We start from the raw sequence: 21068 nt of genomic DNA, 5'->3' as shown, positions 1-21068 counted from the left end.
GATGACCTACGCCTTCACCGTTCGACTATGGTGGCGTGCCATCGTGGCGCGACTTTATTTTGTACTTTATTGTCTTGTATGCCAATTATCAACGTTAATATTATTTAAACTACTAAAGAATCCATCGTCTCCGCAGCAAGCCGCAAAGAAGCGCGGCCGTTCCTTGACGCGGTCTCCATTATGAAGGAGAAGAGCAAGAACGCAGCGCGCTCCAGGAGAGAGAAAGAGAACGCCGAGTTCCTGGAGCTGGCCAAGCTGCTGCCGCTGCCGGCCGCCATCACCTCGCAGCTGGACAAGGCGTCCGTCATCCGGCTTACTACCAGCTATCTCAAGATGCGACAGGTCTTCCCTGACGGTAAGTTAGCGAAAGCTACGAAACACACTTCGGTCTACCTACATGGGTCTTTTAGACGAAAGAACACGAGCTACAAATCATGCTACAAGTCTTCCCTAAATATAAATCCAAGACAGACTTTTCCATCGATCTGGTCTCTTAGACGAGCGAGCAGGTAGCTCGCGCTCTTTCTCGGCACAGCTAGTCTTTCCGACGTTTATTATTACTCCACCGGTCTCCAAGAAGAAAGAACGCGAGCTTTTAGGAGAAGCTACAAAGTATTCCCTGATGATGGTAAGTCCAAGACAGTTACAGTCTATCGCTCTCTGTCTGTCTTATGAATGAAAGAGTAAGAACTCAACGTACGAGGAGAATACAGAGCTCCACAGGAGTTGGACAAACTTCTTGGTTTCATGGGCTTTACAAGCTACCTGAAGAAGTTTTCCATGATGGTAAGCCCTTACTAGCTTTAGAAGTCCGACTACTCTAGGTTGACATGCACTCCTTAATCTCTCTCCATGACGCTTTACCTTGATGAAGGAGAGAGCTCCGCTGAACTATCAATGGGCAGGTCTTCCTGCACATCTCAATATTTATTATCTTGACGCTGACCTGGATGTAATTCGACCAATTAACTGCATACCTTGCTAGAATGTGACTCTCCTTCACACACCTCTCCGCGCTCGCACCATCCGTACCAGAGCGTCGATGTGACGTCACGGCTGCCAGGTGCGCAGTTAATTCGATCGGGTTGTATACTATAGTTCCAAAATACTGAACTGTCCTATCCATGACATTGACAGTGGGGCGCCACCGTCAATACCGGATCGCTAGTTCCGATTTTTGCCATGTTGGAAACTATATAGTTGAACGATGGTAGCGCCCCCCTGTCATTGAGTTTGGTGGGACAGTTCAGCGTGGGTCATCTATATTAAGGTCCAAGGATAACCAACATTGTGCAAGTGTTATGACGTCACTAACCCACCATCCCTTCCAGGTCTAGGCGACGCGTGGGGCGCGGCGCCCCCGCCACCTCAGCCCCGGGAACTGTCCATCAGGGAGCTGGGTTCCCACCTGCTCCAGACCCTGGACGGGTTCATCTTCGTGGTGGCGCCGGATGGGAAGATCATGTACATCAGTGAGACGGCCTCGGTGCATCTGGGGTTGAGTCAGGTAAGGCCTGTTTAGATTGCAGCTAAAAAGACCTAGAGGAAGCTGGTAGACCAGTGGCTAACTTAGAGTTGCGAGAAATCTCTACTGAAATTCTCTCTCTATAGATTCTCGACCGTGTGATTTCACACACATTAGATTTACAATATTTTTTCACACAGGGCACTGACGCCGCGGTACTTCGTCATAACTACATAGATTTAGAACTTGGAATGTCTTATTTCTAGTGTCCAAACTTAAGGTAGAAGCGGGTAGACGGTTTCGACCCTAGAAAAGAGGCACTATTAGGCTTAATGGTAAAGCCAAACATTCGTTTCAGCCAAATGACATCCACTGCTGGACAAAAGCCTCCCAAGGATTTCCATAAAGACCAGTCCTGCGCTGCCCGCATCCAAGTTCTTCCCGACCGCCCGCACTACGGTTTTTCGTCCAAAAAATCTTGTGTCCTGGACATTGACTTAACAGCTTCCATGCTTCCACCAGGTGGAGCTGACCGGCAACTCGATCTACGAGTACATCCACCAGGCCGACCACGAGGAGATGAGCGCCGTTCTCAGTCTGCAGCACCCACATTCTTACTTGGGCCATCAGCACGCCGGCCTTGGGTGAGTTGGAACTAACAGGGTGTCGCAAAAAGTAGTATCAAGCCGAAACCCAGAGGTAGAGCATCACTAGGTCTATCCGAATCACCACCGCATGTTCCACGATTATTGATGGTTTTCGAGATTTTGAAATTTCTGTGCTTAGGCACTTTTTTGGTCACTGTGGCGCGCATAGACGTCTGCAGCATTGCACTCATGCGTGACACAGTTCGCGAGGCCTAAGCTGAGCTTTGCATTTGTGAGTGCACGTGTATAGTGTAGGTGACAGTTTATTTAGTTACCGCCTTTTGGTAATAGGTCTGAGGCGCAAGTCCACTGCGCATCTATCACACTTCATCTCTTGTACTGGTAGCAGCCACGTGTTTAATTCTTAAGCTGAGTTGCACCACCTTATTTTAACCGTAATTATAACCATAACCAGTGTTTTTTGTATGGAGTTTGACAGATTTTTGACTTAGTATTTTGTTTTGGTGTAAAATTCCAGACAAACATTTTCGCGATTTGTCTGACTCTACTTTTGGTGATCACACAAAATGCAAAGCTCAGCTTACGCCTTGCAAACTGCAACGGGACTATTCCTACCTTTCGTACCCACTGCTGCAACTCCTGTGTAGCCAGGATCTACAGCTTGACCGCCAAAACCTAACCAGTGAAGGCCAAGTTTGTCCCGGGGAAAGTTAAACTGTCATTGGACCCGCAACGAAATGAATGAAAAAAAACATAGGATTACTAATATTAGAATAATAATTTACGGGATTGCTACCATCAGTCAAACGTGAGATCTTCAGTTACTCCTAGATTTATTGCGCTTGCAACAGTTTCGAAATATTGGAGGCTCTAAAAGGATTTTTCTAGCATAGGAAGAGTTCGAGTTAAGATAACTAGATGGCGCCGCCATCGTGTCAACATTGGCTCCGTACTTGTTACTGATTTAAAAATAGAAAAACTTCAAAAATGTGATCAAATTGGTGAACATTGCGTGCAGTATTGTAGAAATAAACTGTGAAAGTGTTATCTATAAAATATATTATGGCGTTGAACAGAAAGTGACGTTAATTACTTAGTGCATAAGTGACAGTGAAAAGAGACTTATTTGTGCAAAATTCATGGAAAAAACTATAAATCAAACCTTCGTGAACTTTATATAAACTGTGTGAAGCAATTCGACAGCAAAATGAACTAATATAATACTATAAATCTAAAAACAGTGATTCGGACGGTTAATTTTATTTAAACTTGGTGTTGTGCTACTGGAAACTAGACCTTATTCATACAATGCATAACACCATTTTCGTGCGAACTTGAAACAACGCCATCTGTTGACAGTCGACTACATCATGAACCATCAATGCTAATAGTACTTATATGCAACTAGCGACACCTGTTGTGTACTGAGAAAACTTCATCATAGTAGAATACTACTCGCTATCACCGAGTAGTTGATAAATTCGTCAACAACGTCATCGTACAGATAGCCTGGTGGAGCAGGTACGCTGCCCAGATCCAACAAACCATAGTTCGAATCTCACTGACGACCAAAATTATCTTTTTTCAATCGAAGAACCTATAAAGACCATAAATAAAATGTCTTCAAATAAAAATAAAGCCTCAAATAAAAAATGTGACAAATGCAAAACCGACATCCCCAGACGAGAATACTTGACATGCTCACAATGCAAACTAAAACTTGATCTGGGATGTGCAAATGTGACATTTGCTAGATTTAGAATTATGGACGCTGAACGCAAGAAAAAATGGAAATGCGATATGTGCGTATCACCTGCAATAAATCCTCGTTCATCGCCATCGTCACCACTACGTAACAATGTTAGCACCGATAGGCTACTTGATAATGTAACCACCCGGCAACGAAATAATAAGCTGAATAGGTCCTCGGTTGAACTACTGGACAAATCTATCGAGGGCTCCACGATTGGCAGTGGCTCAACTTTGCTTGAAGACACGCGTATGAGCTTGCCAGACCTAAACGTACATGCTAATAAAGAACTTCAGGAAGAAATCAACACTCTTAAAACTGAACTAGCAAGCGCTCATGCAGAAATCGACCGACTAAATATGCAAGTCACCAATATACAGAAAAAAATGGACGAACAACAAAAGAAAAACCAAATATTGAAGCAGCTGCTTGAAGAGCCAGCACCGCGTAGATCAACCCCCTTGAAGCAAAACTACCATAGAAGCTCACATACGAGCACACCACGCCGAAAGTCAACTCTTGCATCTGACTCATGCGATAATTTGCAAAAACGAAGTAATGCCCATTCGGGGCCTGCGACGCCGATCTCGAGGGAAAATGAACCAAGTGTGGAAATCATCAACACTGAGTCACCGAAATCAACATCGACCTCAGAATTTATCGCTGTATCACCACCAAAGATTTATATCTTTGGCAGCCAGCAATGTGTTGGCCTGGGACACCAACTCCTTCAGTCAAGACTTGGCAGCAACTTTGGACAACATTCAGTTTGCGCCCTCACTAAACCTCACGCTACAGCTGAAGAGATATTAAAAGGGTCTAACAATGTTGAAGACTCACCTCAAAACTTCATAATATTATGCGCTGGTGAAAATGATCATAATCCGACAAAAGTTTTCATAGAGTTTGCATCAACCCTAAAAAAATTTAAATGTATTAATATTATTGTGCTGAGTATTATTAATAATAAGTATCTAAATACCACCGAACTGAATAAAAGTATTGCAAATGTATGTAGAAATGTACCTAATTGTGAATTTGTTGACATAACTTCTAACCAATCACAATTTAATGGTTATAATTATTTAATATTGACATGTAATAAAATAAATTTTCTAATTGACTATCACATTTACAGTTCTAAGTACCTGTCATCTAAGGGACTAAAAGAAATAATTAAAAACAGTGCAAAACATAAAAGTAAAGTACCTAAAAAATCATCCTCTATGAAAGGCACTATTCCTTATTACTTCCCTGTGATTAACAGGAAAACTAGTAGTTCTCAGAGTAACTTAATATCCCCACCTGCATGTCCAATGGCTAATTTTTTATCCAAAACGAGCAAACAACTGGGAATAAAAAGATAACTAATGAGAGTGGGCAATTTTTTACCATACTTAACCAAAACATTGCAGGAATCCTTAATAAAAATGAAATATTTGACTTGACAATCACAGAACTCTCTAAAACACTAGGACGTATAGATTTCATTTGTATGACTGAAACATTTATAAAAAAGTGATCAGAGTCTAATTTACAACTACCTGGATATAAACTTGCATCCTCATATTGTAGACAAAATCAAAGACGAGGAGGCTCATGTATACTTATTAAAAATGGCTTTGATTACAAACTCCTAAATATCACAAGTGAATTGGCATGTTCATATAGCTTTGAGTGCTGTGGCCTCGAATTAATGAGCCACGGACTTATTATAGTATGTATTTATAGGATCCCAAACTCGAATTTACAGATATTTTATGATAAATTTTCACTACTCCTGGATAAAATCACTAAAAATAATAAAAAGCATGTGATACTTTGTGGTGACTGGAATATTGACATCTTGAAAGATACTCCACAATCGAGGGAGCTCAAAGCTATTCTCTCTAATCATAACTTATGTCCGCATATAAATACACCTACTAGAGGAGCCTCCAGTATCGACCAAATAGCCAGTGACTTACAAGATGTTAAAGTAACCATACACCATTTAGCCTTATCAGACCATACGGGACAATCTATATTATTCTCTGTTCCCAAACTACAAACTAACGTTAAAACCACAAAAAAATGGTCTGAAAATCGCCGAGACCTATGTCAAGAAAACATAGTAAAGTTCTGTAAATGCATATCGTCCCTATCGTTTAATGAAGTTTACGAAGAACATGACTGTAACGAATCATTTGATATTTTTCACGACCTATTAAAACTATTTTATAATCTCTGTTTTCCATTAATACAAGTGAAAATCGGGAAAAAAATAATTAAAAATAAATGGATTACTAAAGGACTAAGAAAATGTTGTATAAAAAAGAGGTCACTATACTTTAGATATCAAAACGATGCTATTAATAAAAAACATAATAAAGAAAAATACATGACTTATACAAAAATTTTGAAAAAATGCATCCATAAATCACAACAAATCAATAATAACCGATATATCGTAGAGTCGAAAAATAAATGTAGTGCTGCGTGGAATGTTATTAAGAACAATGTTAATTTAACTAATAATAAAAGCGACATAAATACAATTAAAAAAGAAGGCAACATTTATATCAAACCTAATGACATTTGTGAGTTATTTAATGACCATTTTATTAATTTGACAACTGAAAGTAATAATAATCCTAACATTGACAATAATACAAACGATATTAATAGTATGACTAATAGCATGTTTTTAGAGCCAATTATCGAATCTGAAGTAATAAAAATTATCAACACTCTAAAAAACACTACCTCCGCGGGTTACGATGAAATATCCACAAAAATTATTAAAATTATCTCAATCTTTATAGCCTCACCATTAACCGATATAATAAATAAGTCATTTGAACAAGGTATTTTTCCTAGGCGACTTAAAATATCAGTGGTCAAACCTATTTTTAAAAAAGGTGACCCTACTGATATGGGAAATTATAGACCGATCACTTTAATACCAATATTATCCAAAGTATTTGAGAAGGCTATGCTTACGAGAATGGAGACCTTTCTAACCAAAAACAATATTCTAGCACCGAACCAGTTTGGGTTTAGAAGGGGCAGGTCTACCATTCAAGCGTGCTTTTCTTTAGTAAGCGAAATCACTGAAGCCTTGAATAGGAAACAAATAGTAATGGGTCTGTTTCTGGATATGAGCAAAGCCTTTGACTTTGTTTGCCACTCCCAGCTACTCCATAAACTTCAAAAGTATGGCATAAGAGGCAAAGCACATGAATGGTTGGAGAGTTACTTGTTCGAGCGTTCCCAATTGACCGAAATCAGCAAAGTATCGGGCAATAAAAAGGTTATTTCTCAATCGTCCACAAAAATCAATTGCTCTGGCGTGCCCCAGGGCAGTATTCTTGGACTTCTACTTTTTATTTTATACATTAATGATCTGCCCAATGCATTGAAACATGAATGTATAATATTCGCGGATGACACTACGTTAGTAATAAAATCTAAAGACAAAAATGCCTTAGAAAACTCATGTAAGGACGAATTAAGAAGAGTTGTAGAGTGGCTTGAACAAAATAAATTAAGGATAAATCTTCAAAAAACAAATGCTATTCACTTTAGAGCATATCACCAGGCAGATGCACCTTTGAGTATCAATTACAACAACACACCTATACAACAGGTCAACTCTGCAACATTCCTAGGCATAACCATAGATAAACACTTGAATTGGAAAGAACACGTTGATAAATTATGCGCAAAACTAGACAAATTCGTATTCGCCCTGCGTCGCTTAAGATTAGTGGCCTCTCGAGACACTGCTTTATCGGCATATCACGGTTATGTGTCTTCAGTATTACGATACGGACTAATCATATGGGGACACTCTGTAGATGTACAACGAGCGTTTATGGTACAAAAAAAGTGCATTAGAGCCTTATGCGGTGCTGATTACTTAGATCACTGCAAACCATTATTTAAAACCCTTAAAATCCTGCCGTTACCCTGCCAATACATATTGGATCTCTGCATGTTTGTAAAAAAACATCCACATTTCTTTCCTTTACATGACACGGTGCTTGGAAAATGTAATAGCAGAGACAAGAGTAAACTATATGTTCCTGTGCAAAGACTGCAAATATTCTCTAACAATGTGTATTGTATCGCAATTAAAATATACTCTAAGCTTCCCTCTAAAGTAAGAGAATTGACATTAAACAGATTTACATGCACGTTATATAAATGGTTAATGCAAGAGTGCTTTTACTCAATTAGAGAATATCTTGACATAAAAATAAAAGAATCAATGTTTGACTGCTAACTGACGACTCAAGAGGGATATGTGACATTGTTGTATAGTAATTAAGAATGCGTAATAATAATTATTTATATAAGTATGTAGACATCGATTGTAATTACCTATGATTTATAATATTTCTACGCCAACAAAATACGGCAGAATATGTAGAGCTTTGTCATTTTAAGAACTGTTGTAACCATATTCTTTGAAATAAACTACTCTATTCTATTCTATTCTATTCTATTCGAAGTTACCATGTATCTATTTATTTACTTCACGACAAACCTAATGTTATATTTTCACGCAGATACCCAGTGGGGGGCACGTGGGGCCCGACGGTGGACATCGAGTGCGAGAGAGCCTTCTTCATCAGGATGAAGTGTGTCCTCGCCAAGAGAAACGCGGGTCTCACCACCGCAGGGTACAAGGTAAGCTAGCTTTAATAGACATCATCTCCGTCTCAGTCTAGTGCTAAGTAGATAGATAGATAGAACACCCTTTATTGTACACCACACACACAAGAGAAGAAAAGGCCTGGCATGCGTCTATTAAGTGTTAATATGAGGGCTATCGTTTTTATACTTAGCAGTTGGCACCACTGGCGATTGAATTAGTTCAATCGCCCTACTCTGCAGTGGGGCCATCCTGGTGAGTGCAAAAGCGATATTTCTCTTAACGCTGCAGCGCTCACCAGCTTGCGCCACTGTCTTCGAAACTAGCAAGTGACAGTGACCTTTTTACCCGACTGCGCCAGAAGGAGGGTTATGTTTTTCTTTTTTTTTTAACGTCAGGAAATGCTTTGCGCATACCCACTGGTCGATGGGGACGGCCAGTGGGTTATGTACTAAAGGTTACTAAAGGTGAGAACCGGAACCCAAAGAAACGGAGCCGCGAGTTATTGTCCTAGTGACAGTGACGTTACGCTATAGTGGCGTCAACTGGCAAGCGCTAAAAGGAAAGGCCTCATTACCCAATTATCTACATAGGGTAGGTCGGAGAAAAATGGAACAATTTCATTTTCACCCATATCCCACGACAAATAGTACAAAAAAAGCACTTTATTTATTTCAATAATCACAGCTCGCAATTATAATAATACTCACACAAATCCTATTAGAGCAGGCGCGTGTACGTTTGTTTAATACGAGACCTTAACACTCAACCGAATCCCTGCATTGCCTGCTCTATGGTAATTCGGGCGGTATTACGTGACGATGGCGACTGGGACCAATCGCTATCAATCATTAGAAGTCCAAGCAAATTAGACTTAAAATTACACTCAAATGTGAACTCTTCAGTCAAATGGAGTGAAACCTGTCATTATCATCATCATCTCAGCCACAGGACGTCCACTGCTGAACGTAGGCTTCCCCCAATGCTTTCCATGTTGCTCGGATGGTAGCGGCCTGCGTTTACGATGTCGTCGGTCCACCTTGTGGGTGGACGTCTCACGCTACGTTTTCCGGTACGTGGCCGTCAGTTCTACGTACTATATGCCCTGCCTATGCCTGTAAAACCTGTAATTGATCTAAATAATGAAATTTAATAAAAACCACCTCGTATCTAGCTTTTGCCCGCGGCTTCACCCGCGTGAAATTCGGTCTGTCTTAAAAACTATCCTACACTGTCCTTTCCCGCGGCTCAAACTATTTAACATTACCAAATTTCATCAAAATCGGTTCAGTGCTTTAGGCGTGAAAGCGTGACAGACAAACTTTCGCATTTATTTATTAGTAGGGGATTTGAGCTTGATTAAAATTTTGAGCTTAAGGTCTAATCTGAAATGAGTATTTTTGAATTCACCCGCACACCTGCCCGCGTTCGCCCTGTCCGTACCAGAGCGTCGATGTGACGTCACAGCCACCAGGTGCGCAGTTAACTTGACTGAGTTGTATTTCCGCACGAATTGACGATGACCCGTTGTAAAAAAATTCCCAAAATTTAGGGAGAATCTAAATTAATGGCAACTAATCGCTTCGAACACACGCAATACATCCGCAGGCATGTTCCCGCGTAATTACCCTACTCTATGTCCGTATTGTCTATGATTGGGGCGCGAAGAGGTAGGGTGCATGCTCTATGGTCCGTGTAAACATTCAAACAATATGCTTTCTTGTTGATGCGTGCAAACAGAGGGAAATGAGTGTTGATCCATTCAATAATTCGGAATGGAAAGAGGTTGTGGTGATTTTGATAATGACACTTAAGGGTTGTGTAAGTAAATTAGTGTCTTTTCTTAACTGGGGGTCACTATTCACTATTTCACTGAAACAAAACTTCTAACTGAGTCGGTTCCTGTAGTAGTCGAGCAGAGCGATGTTTAATGGTGTAATAGTGACATTTTTATGTCGTAATAGAGTTATCACGCCAACCTAAGTTCGTATTATTATCGTGATACTTTCGAAAACAAGCCTTAGATATGATTTTATTTAGTCCATAATGCTTGTTTTATGTAGGTACTTTACTGTATGTTCTGTAAGCTTGAATGTTTTGAAAAGCTGACTCTAATTGAAATAGCATTGCTGCAGGTGACAAAATGTCTCCAATAGTGTTGTACCTACTCTGTTCTATGTAATTTATGGTCAATATCAATATTGCGTCGTCTCATTTACTTTTTTTTTAATTATTTATTTATATTAGGGAAGCAAACAATTTTGATACACAGAAGAATAATCACACAAAAATAGGACAGAAATCAGCAACTTACTTACTCGTAGTTCTTTAACTCGAGTGTATCCACGACGTCTTCGCCGCACACACGCGGCGTGTTCGCTGCGTGGCCGCTCCGCTTTGAAAACGCAGTGTGGCAGGGCCCTAATAGATTATTATCATTTTATTGATATTAAATTTTCTTTAGGTAATCGTGCTACTGCATTGGAGACTAAATGACCTGACAGTGATGTATATTTGCGCAGGTGATCCACTGCTCGGGGTACCTCCGAGCGCGCCGCTTCGGCGAGGGCTCGGCGCCTTTGGGACTGGTGGCGGTGGGACACTCCCTCCCGCCCTCCGCCGTGACAGAACTGAAGCTGCACTCCAACATGTTCATGTTCAGGGCGTCGCTGGACATGCGGCTCATATTCCTGGACGCTAGGTAAGTCAAAAACTTTACCACCGCCAGTTAAAAGCATACAACACCATCTAGCGGTGAGCGGTTTCCGTATGCGTGATGTATTATAATTGAATGGAGTAAATAGGGCCTCGCACAACATCATCATCATCATTTCAGACATAGGACGTCCACTGCTGAACATAGGCCTCCCCCAATGCTTTCCATGTTGATCGATTGGTAGCGGCCTGCGTCCAGCGCTTCCTCGGTCCACCTTGTAGGTGGAAGTCCCACGCTGCGTTTTCCGGTACGCGGCCTCCATTCCAGAACCTTTCTGCCCCATCGGCCGTCAGTTCTGCGTACTATGTGCCCTGCCCATTGCCACTTCAGCTTGCTAATCCGTCGGTCCTCGCACAACGTGTGGCTTATTTTCCTGGAGCTAGGTAAGTTTCCAACATCATTTCAGTCACTGTAGGCCTCCCCAGATGCATTAAATAGCCAGCATCTACAGCTTGACCGCCAATAAAACCCAACCAGTGAAGGCCAAGTTTGTCCCAGGTGAAAGTTGAACTGTCATTGGACCCGCAACGAAATTAATCAGAATATAGGAGGATAGCGTACCGGAAAACGCAGCGTGAGACGTCCACCCACAAGGTAGACCGACAACATCATAAAGGTACTAAAGGTAGCAGGGACGCGCTGGATGCAGGCCCCTACCAATCGATCAACATGGAAAGCATTGGGGTAGGCCTATGTTCAGCAGTGGACGTCCTATGTCTGAGATGATGATGATGATGATGATGATGATGATAGGGAGATTAAAAATACAAGGTCAAAAACCATGCAAACAATTTATTGATCTCAAAAACACCGAACAAGTCAAAGGCCGTCCAAACGCTACAATCGTTAGTAATAAATAATTTCTGTGCAGTTAATACGCGCGCGGTTTACTGCTCGCAACGAAACGATTTTACGCTCAAGGGCGGGGAGTTTATCGATATCGATACAGCAGTCGATAATAAACAAAGCTTGAAAATTAATAAATCATGAACAATTGAATGATTCAGTTCAATGCTTGATTAAAACGCTTTTTTTCGTTAAATGTATGAAGTTGCTTAACCAAATGGCGTCGGGAGCAGCTAATAAGTTGTAAAGGACAAATGTTTTCCTTTTTGCAGCTTTGTGGTTTCCCTCCTTAGGATATGGACGTACAATACAATGTGTGAGTCTTGATAAAGTGCACATATGAAAATGGGTGAAACTAGACCACCAACCAAACGGAGCTGAAAATTTTGCCCACTCACACACTTTTGGGTATAAGACAGGTGGTGTTGATAAATATGTTCTATCATCGATACATTTCCTTTACTACACCTAACATCACTAACAAATACAGTCGATAACAATTTATATAGCATTCCGAGAAAGCCCAGTCCACGAACAATACTGGTCGCGAGTCCTGTGGCCCGTTTCCACTGTCTTACTGCAACATACAGATGACGTAGGACCGACGACCTCATAAAGATAGCAGGAAGGCGCTGCATGCAGGCCGCTTCCAACCGGGCGATGTGGAAATCATTGGGGGACAGACAGACGTCATATCACTTCAAGGAAAGTGATGATCCTCAATCCTCAACTACAGAGGAAATGGCTATCTTACCCCCAATTCAATTGCCAAAAGACCACAGAGAGGAACTGCTTGAGGGCTGAGTACTATACAAAAAAAAATTGGAGGGGTAAATTATTGAAGAAACTTTTTATTGTGCTTATTTTTTACCTATTTCTTTGGGGGTTCAATGGCAGTCCAATCAACTTGCCCTGAAACAAATTTGGTATTTAGGTACTGTTTGGATTTTTATTGCTAATCAAGCTGCAGATCCTGACTACACAGGAGTTGCAGCGGTATGAACGAAATGTACGAATAGTCCCCTATTTTGTCGTACTGTCTATTAACGGTCATTTTCTCGTGCCGTCCAGTAAAACGAACCCGCACCAAGCCAAGTTCACGTTTATTAGTTCACGGCAATCAGCGCGACCTCAGCGCTTCAGGGAACTCGCGACGCCTTTACTCACCTACGCTTAAATTACAAAGCCTACTTAAGTTTAAGTAATGGTTACTCTATACCCAAAAACTATTTACAAAAGGTAAGCTTTGGATACCCGTTTCATGCCCGTATTCACAAACATTACTATGAAGTCTCACAGTGCACGTGAACTCACAGGGTGACATATGAATGAACCAATCACAAAGCTCTATTCAACGCTATGCGTTCGATTTTCTGCTTCACTTAAGCGAGCATCGTTTGTGAATACGGGCGTCATACCCGTACGAAGGGGGTGGCACTTACCTAGTTTAAATTTTAGCTTTGAGCTACTATACCCAAAAACTATTTAAGTAAACGCTTAAATTACAAAGCCTACTTAAGTTTAAGTATTAGTTTGCTGTACCCGAAAACTTCTATTTAGGCTTTTGCCCTCGGCTTCTAAAGGACATTATAGCGAATACCTATCTACAGACGTTTTTTTCGACCGATAGTTTGGTCGGGCTAATCGGGTTACCTACACCATATCGAATTACAAATGATCGAAAATCAAAATATCGAACACGTTTCATCGAACGATCAAAATATCGAACGATCAAAATATCGATTGATCAAAATATCGAACGTTCAAAATATCGAATTTACAAATGATCGAATTATCAAAATATCGAAAGTCGATCTTACGTTGCATAGTATAATAGAAAGATGGAGGTAAGGGTTCCTTGTTGACTATGGTACCCAAAAGTGGGAAATAAAAAAAATGTATTTAAGAATTTATGTTTTATTTACATTAATCATAATAATATGACATTTAATTAAAACCTCTATATTGATTTTTCGATATTTTAATCGTTCGATATTTTGATCGTTCGATATTTTGATCGTTCGATATTCTGAACGTTCGATATTTTGAGCATTCGATATTTTGATCGTTCGATGAAACGTGTTCGATATTTTGATTTTCGATGATTTGTAATTCGATATGGTGTAGGTAACCCCTTTTAATCAGTTAGAACATGTGCGCACTTAGCCCTAGGCACAGTCCACCGACTTTTAGTTGGCCGATAGTTGGGTCGGGCTGCTGATCAGTACGCTAGTAGCGCACGTTGGAGCCCCTTTAATCTGTAGGTGGTGAATTTCGGAAAATTATTTTATAGGCCTAGTATGGGAGCGACACGGGAGAGCTGACATAATAACATGACGTCACAGAGCTTTAAGTCTGAAGTCCCGAGTTTGACGTCACAAAAACTTCCTGAGTCGCTCCCATATCCCATACCTCAGACTCTGACTCAAGCTATAGCAAGTTTTTAATAAGAAAAACTGATTCATCTATGACCAAAAAGGTTGCAAGCTTGCAATCTCCTACCGCCAAATATAGACGATATCAAATTCGCCCAGATGTCCGCCAGGTGGCGATATTTTGAAACACAATCTCTTTGTTGTACTGCTTTGGATAATCTTTGTTGCTGCTGTATGTTTTGATGCCTTTGCGCATTCTCCGTGGGTAGGGTTGGCGAAAACTTGGAAAAAAGTGAAATATTTATCAATATAATGATTTAAATGATTATTTATGTTTAGACAATGAAAGCTTTAATGTTGTATAATTTGTTTGGGCTAGATAACTATAATTTAATTATTTTTTTTTCTCTAAACTAATATAATATACATAGAGACTGGAAAATCGAGTGGCACAAAACATACAACCAAAATGAGAAAATTGCCATTTTCCAAATCTGTTTTATCAAATAACGTCACGACTACTTAGCGATAGATGTAATGACAGTTTTTCCTTTTACAATTAAGATAGCGAAATGAAACGAATATTATTATAAAGAAGTTTCTTAAAATTGCTACGTGCGGGGGGCAAGGAGTTTGTTTGTTTAGCCGTAGTTAAAACTTAGTACCTACACTAACCCTCAGAAGCAACAACGAAATTTCCAATAATTATTTTAAAAAGCCAAATACATTTTTCATTGCTTTTAAAAAGGATTTAAGTGTCTAAAAGCTTGCAAACTTTTGGCAAAACTATCTATGTGAGAGTTTAAAAAACAAATCCGTCAGCCCTGGCCAAAGGCGTACGTGCCAAAGAGCGTTCGTCAGCGATTTGCTTCCGCGCGCGTCAGCAGCCGTCAGCTGTGACGCGCTGCTTCGATCGCTACGTGAGAGAGGCACTGATCTAATCATAACAATTTCATTTTCATTCGTAATCGATGTTTTTGATAATTTTTTTTATAAAAAAAAGTAGTTGACTCGGCGAATTTCGTACCACCTATAGAAAGTTGTTATAACTTGTCTATACAAAGTGTGACTCTGTCACTGCCTTCGATTGCTAAATGAAAGAGGCACTTTTGTGGCTGGTGTAATCATAACAATTTGTATTCTACTTGTGCGATCAATTTATTTGATGAATTTATATTGTAAAAATTGATTACTAATAGTCCTGGTAAACTCTCGTGGTACTAAAGCTTGTGCTAAGAGTGGGTTCATCATAATTAGTCCAGCGGCCGCACGGTTTCGTCAAGTTACGTCAGGCTATCACCCCATGAACACCAGACAAGCAACCGGCGTTGTAAGCTTTCTGAAAAAATCGCACGCTTTTTAACCGAATTCTACTGAATACGTACTGTTTGATCGTAGTTTATTAGACTTATTACAAACAAATCAAAATCACTTTATTCGTCATCATCATAGATGGGAAAAATTACCAAAAGTTTTTCAAAGTGAAAACCTATGTAGCTTTGCACTGAGTATAGGGGCGCATACATTCTTACGTGCTTTTCCACTTTCCAGATAAATAAGTAAAATTTTATAAAAAAAAATAAAACCGACTCCAAAAAACCTACATTAAAAAGTAGAAAAATAATTACTAATAACCTACTTATTTATTAGGACGAATTAATATTTATGTAGGTATACCATGATTGATACTTCTGGAGTCGGTGCCAAGATTATGAAACATGTAAAGTTTGCCTGCACCGACTCCAAAAGTATCAATCATGGTATACCTACATAAATATTAATTCGTCCTAATAAATAAGTAGGTTATTAGTAATTATTTTTCTACTTTTTAATGTAGGTTTTTTGGAGTCGGTTTTATTTTTTTTTATAAAATTTTACTTAAGTATTTATTGCTTTTTAGTTAACTAATTATTACCTTGATGTTACCACTGAAGGTAGGCAGTACATTGAGACCATACTCTTCATGTCTAGTGTAAAATAATATTCCCTACAAAATACAGGTTACCATATAGGAAACCTAAAAAGACCTTAAACCGTCAGCCCACCTTAAAAACATGAAAGAATACAACTGTTGGTCTATTTGTACTTATAATATTTAAAGAATTATCCTCCAACTCCTAAGCGTTAAGGAGTTTTACCTTCTATCATCAGCTCATCAATATGAGATGATGATTTCCAGGAGCAAATATATGAATAACTTAAGAAAAAGTTTGAAAAACGATATACGTGCCTATAAAATTTGAGGGTTGCTCTCGATTTCCCTAGGATCCCATCATCAGATCCTGACTTGGTGACAATGGGACCACCTCAGAAGTGTACCCTATCGAAAAAAAAAAGAATTTTGAAAATCGGTTCATAATTGGCGGAGTTATCGCGTAACAAACATAGAAAAAAAAAAAAAAAAAAAAAAAAACATACGGGTCGAATTGAGAACCTCCTCCTTTTTTTGAAGTCGGTTGAAAAGAAGATCCAATATTATACCGTAGGTATTCAAGTAATGTTCTTAAAAAGTCTGACATCAAAATCTGCCAAGCAAAAGCTTCACTTCAAAAACATCTCCTGAACAAAGAAAAAAATATGTCAATTAAAAAACAAAAGCGTCCCATTAAAAAGCCCTCGAATTCGCCCTTATTTGCAGTTTTCCGTGCCACCACCTCGAGGGTTGAGGGCTACGCAGGGTTGCCAGTATGTGAGAAATTCCGTAATCTGTGGGGAAAGGGAAGCTGATTGGGAAATGTGTGTGAGCTTCGATTTGGGGAAAATGCGGTGATTTTAAGTTATGAATACAAATATGGGAAAATAATATCAAGTTTCTGCTAGTTTTGATTGGTTCTTACAATTCAGTAGGTACTCAAAAAGGAGATTTTTTTTAGGATTTAGCGTGTACCCAAGTAACCAAATGTTATTCTTCATATCTCGTTTTGGTATTAGCTGTGATCTTTTTAAATGAAATTCTAATTTTCCTTTCCCTAAATTAATGTGGGGAATTTCGACAATGCTTTTGGGGATTTTAGCATATGACTGTCGACAACCCTGACTCCCTATCCCCGCGTAATTGACGGAAGTGACGTCACGCCGCGTCAACACTTTTTACCAGAAACAATAGAATAAGAGCGTTTTTTTTAAGTTGGGGCGGAGGTAATTGGCCATGTGATCCGATAGCAAATTAGCGACGTATCGAGTGTCGTTTGTTTTTAAAGTGCTTGTGTCAGCATTTATTTACAACGAAAAATTATGTGAAGGGTTTGCGACTGACCTTTTTTGTACTACACTGAAGAACAAAGTGTAATTGTATTGATATAGTTGGATATCATCAAGGTGAAATCTGAAGGATTATTTCATAAAAATCATAATTAGTCTCTTTACGTTAGTTTTAATTAGATTCTATTCATTACAACTTACGTAATTTTAACCGATTTTAAACCGTAAAGTTACCGCGCAGGACCGGTCTTTGTGGAAATCCTTAGGGGAGGCCTTTGTCCAGCACTGGACGTCTTTCGGCTGAAACGAACGAACGAACAAATCCGCAATGAAAAAATCTTAATTTAATCTAATTACTGTTATGTACTTTTTTATAGCAAAAGATGTTAATAAAAGTTGTTGTTTGTCAACAGAGTGGCGTCTCTCACGGGGTACGAACCGCAGGATCTGATCGAGAAGACCCTGTACCACTACATCCACGGGACCGACGTGCTTCACATGCGATACTCTCACTGCACTTGTAAGTTTTATAATTTACCATCATCATCATTTCAGCCACAGGACGTCCACTGCTGAACATAGGCCTCCCCCAATGACTTCCACATCGCCCGGTTGGTAACGGCCTGCATCCAGCGCCTTCCTGCTACCTTTATCAGGTCGTTGGTCCACCTTGTGGGTGGACGTCCCACGCTGCGTTTTCCGGTACGTGGCCTCCACTCCACTCCTTATAATTTATTACATTTATATTTTACTAGCTGTGCCCGCGCCTTCGTACGCGTATTTCCCGTTTTTGCAACATTTTTCTTTACTGCTCCGCCCCTAGTAGCTGTAGGGTGATGTTATGTAGCCTAAAGCCTTCCTCGATAAATGGGCTATTCAAAACAAAAATAATTTTTCAAATCAGACCAGTAGTTTCTGAGATAAAGTAAACAAACTCTAAATAGGGGCAAAGCTATCGAGATTATTTTTATTAGTTTTTTTTTTCTTTCTTATATCACTATTTTATTATTCTATTTCAAGTAAAGATTTTTGACTTTGACTTTTGACATAAGCGTGTCCCTTGCAGTGCTGACCAAAGGGCAGGTGACGTCGCGCTACTACCGCTTCCTGACCAAGTCTGGCGGCTGGGTGTGGATGCAGAGTTACGCCACCATCGTCCATAATTCACGGTCTTCGCGCCCACACTGTATTGTGTCCGTCAACTATGTGCTCAGGTAAGAATTGACTACGGAACTATTCCCACCTCTCCCGCTTGATTCGCCTCTTGGATAGGATTTTTGCGGATGAGAAGAAATAAAGGTAAAGGAAAGCACAAAAGATCCCAATGGGTCGAAGTGCACTGCACTCATGCGTGGCCCAGAACAAGATAAGATAAGATTCCCACCTTTCGTTCCCCCCGCTGCAACTCCTGTGTGGCCAGGATCTACAGCTTGACCGCCAAAAGCCCAACCAGTGAAGGCCAAGTTTGTCCCGGGGGAAAGTTAAACTGTCATTGGACCTGCAACAAAATAAATCAGGAGTTCGGAGGTAAGGTAAGAATTGACTGACAAATAGGACTTAATTCTTCCGCCACTCTCAGCCGATATCATCAACATTTCAGCCACAGGAAGTCTACTGCCTCCATACCTATATTAAACATAGGCCTCCCCCAATGATTTCCATAATGACCGGTTGGCAGCGGCCTGAATCGGAAAAACCAGAAAACTTACTTATTTAGTTTTAGTTAATCCCGAAATCAGACTTCGACTTTGATTGTCCTTAATTACAACGGTCATTTCCCTTACAGCGACATCGAAGAGAAGCACCTAATATTAAACATCGACCAAGGCCCGCCGAAGCTGAACCACGAAGTCCCCGCGCCGTCCCACGTCCCCACCACCACTACGTCCCCACAAATGCCCCACATACGACAGACTGACAAACTCAACCACGTCACGTTGAACGAAAGCGATTTCAGCGGCGATTCTTCTAGTGGTTATACGTACCCAGAGTATGCGCTCCCAGTCATCCCAACGTACGAATCGCACGAAGAATTCAACCAACAAAACGGTTCCTACCAAGAACTCTTCTACGAAAATTATCCAGACCCAGAGATATTGCCAAACAACTACGTAAACTATCCTCAAAATCAACGACCGTATTCCGCTAGCTCGTCATCCTGTAGCTCAATCGAGAGCTCAGAGATCGCGAATCAGCAGTACAGCTATACGAATCTAATATCGTTCTACGGGCACAACGGCCAAAATCAAAATGGCCGCCCGATTGACGGCAATTTTGGCGGGAACTTCGGCAAGATGACGCCGAGCCCGACGGTGCAAGAAGGTGCGTACACGAGCGTGATAGTTGACAACACGCAGCAGTTCCACCACCACGGCGGTGGGGTCAACGAGTTTGTGCATTGAGACGCGTTTAGTTTCTGACAATGGGTAGAATTTGCCACCAGGGCTGCGCCATCTTGGCGTGTGAACTTTGACGTTTGACAATTTTGGCGCGAAAGAATGCTGCGTGGTTTTATGACCTAGTCAGTTGACGTTTTTTAAACCCGACTGAGGCAAACGCATTGAAAAAAGACAGCCAATAAGGCACTGGTGAGCTAAAACCTTTTTGCCCCTATTTCGGTAAAAAAAAAAAACCTAGAGCTTAGAACCAAAGGATACTAACTAGTGATGGGCCGACTATGGTCTTTGCCGACTAACCGACTAGCCGACTAATCGGTTTTCAAATTGCCGATTATTCGGCCGACTAGTCGGCAATGCCGATCATTCTAATACCTACTTGTCTGAAGAATAATATCTAAATTTCTCAAATAAATAAGAATATCTAGATTTCTAAAGGGATAAATATATTTAAACTTCTTGAGAAATGCGATTTCTTTGATTATGAGAAAAAATTAACGCAATGTCATAATTTTCGACGGCGGAGGGGTCAGAGGAGGTGACAATATGATCGCCTCCTGCTGGGCTCCTGGCGCGCCGTGATATTATTCTTACATATCGACGTCAAAACGGCACGCATCCTAGGCCCACTGATTCCTCTCCACCCTCCACGGTGATGGTCAGAAGCTGGGGCCTACATGGCACAGACTACCACCACCGTCGGATAGGCAGGGCCCGCCAATTGCTGGCACAGACTGTGACTGACTTTGTTCGGATTCCCATAGTTCTTCACACTAAGGCGATCGACGGAGCTTAGGGGTTATTTATGTGGGTATTCCTCATCTTTCCGATGAGAGGAGCCCCACATAAAAGTGTCATAATTTTTATATGGACAAATTACGTAAACTTTACACATTTTTGATGATTTCCTGGTAATTTTAACTAATCTTAACTTTGTATGAATTTAGACTGATTGCTAAAATTTTAAATCAGGTGAAACCACTTTTTACTGACTTTTTGCAGTCAAAAATAGTTTAGATAAACACCCTAGGTCTACCTCATAATCATCTTGGTAATTATGAGTTTTATTTAA

The 21068-nt window shown here is 40.4% G+C and overlaps 1 protein-coding gene across 1 annotated transcript in view; it reads left to right on the top strand.

Annotated features, from left to right (window-relative positions):
- Positions 1 to 20249, top strand: part of LOC135086052 (single-minded homolog 1) — a 59245-nt gene extending 38996 nt beyond the window's left edge. Inside the window, exons 2-9 of the mRNA XM_063980819.1 lie at positions 137 to 355; positions 1332 to 1507; positions 1988 to 2109; positions 8377 to 8497; positions 10985 to 11163; positions 18014 to 18120; positions 18667 to 18814; positions 19387 to 20249. Coding sequence (XP_063836889.1) covers positions 181 to 355; positions 1332 to 1507; positions 1988 to 2109; positions 8377 to 8497; positions 10985 to 11163; positions 18014 to 18120; positions 18667 to 18814; positions 19387 to 20002 — 1644 coding nt within the window. The 5' untranslated portion in view covers positions 137 to 180 and the 3' untranslated portion in view covers positions 20003 to 20249. The remainder of the gene's footprint in view (positions 1 to 136; positions 356 to 1331; positions 1508 to 1987; positions 2110 to 8376; positions 8498 to 10984; positions 11164 to 18013; positions 18121 to 18666; positions 18815 to 19386) is intronic.
- The last annotated feature ends 819 nt before the right edge of the window (positions 20250 to 21068 follow it).

Source organism: Ostrinia nubilalis, chromosome 30 (genome assembly GCF_963855985.1).
Source record: "Ostrinia nubilalis chromosome 30, ilOstNubi1.1, whole genome shotgun sequence".
Classification (NCBI taxonomy): domain Eukaryota; kingdom Metazoa; phylum Arthropoda; class Insecta; order Lepidoptera; family Crambidae; genus Ostrinia; species Ostrinia nubilalis.
Note: the sequence above shows the minus strand (reverse complement) of the source record. Positions and strands in the feature narration are given on the sequence as shown.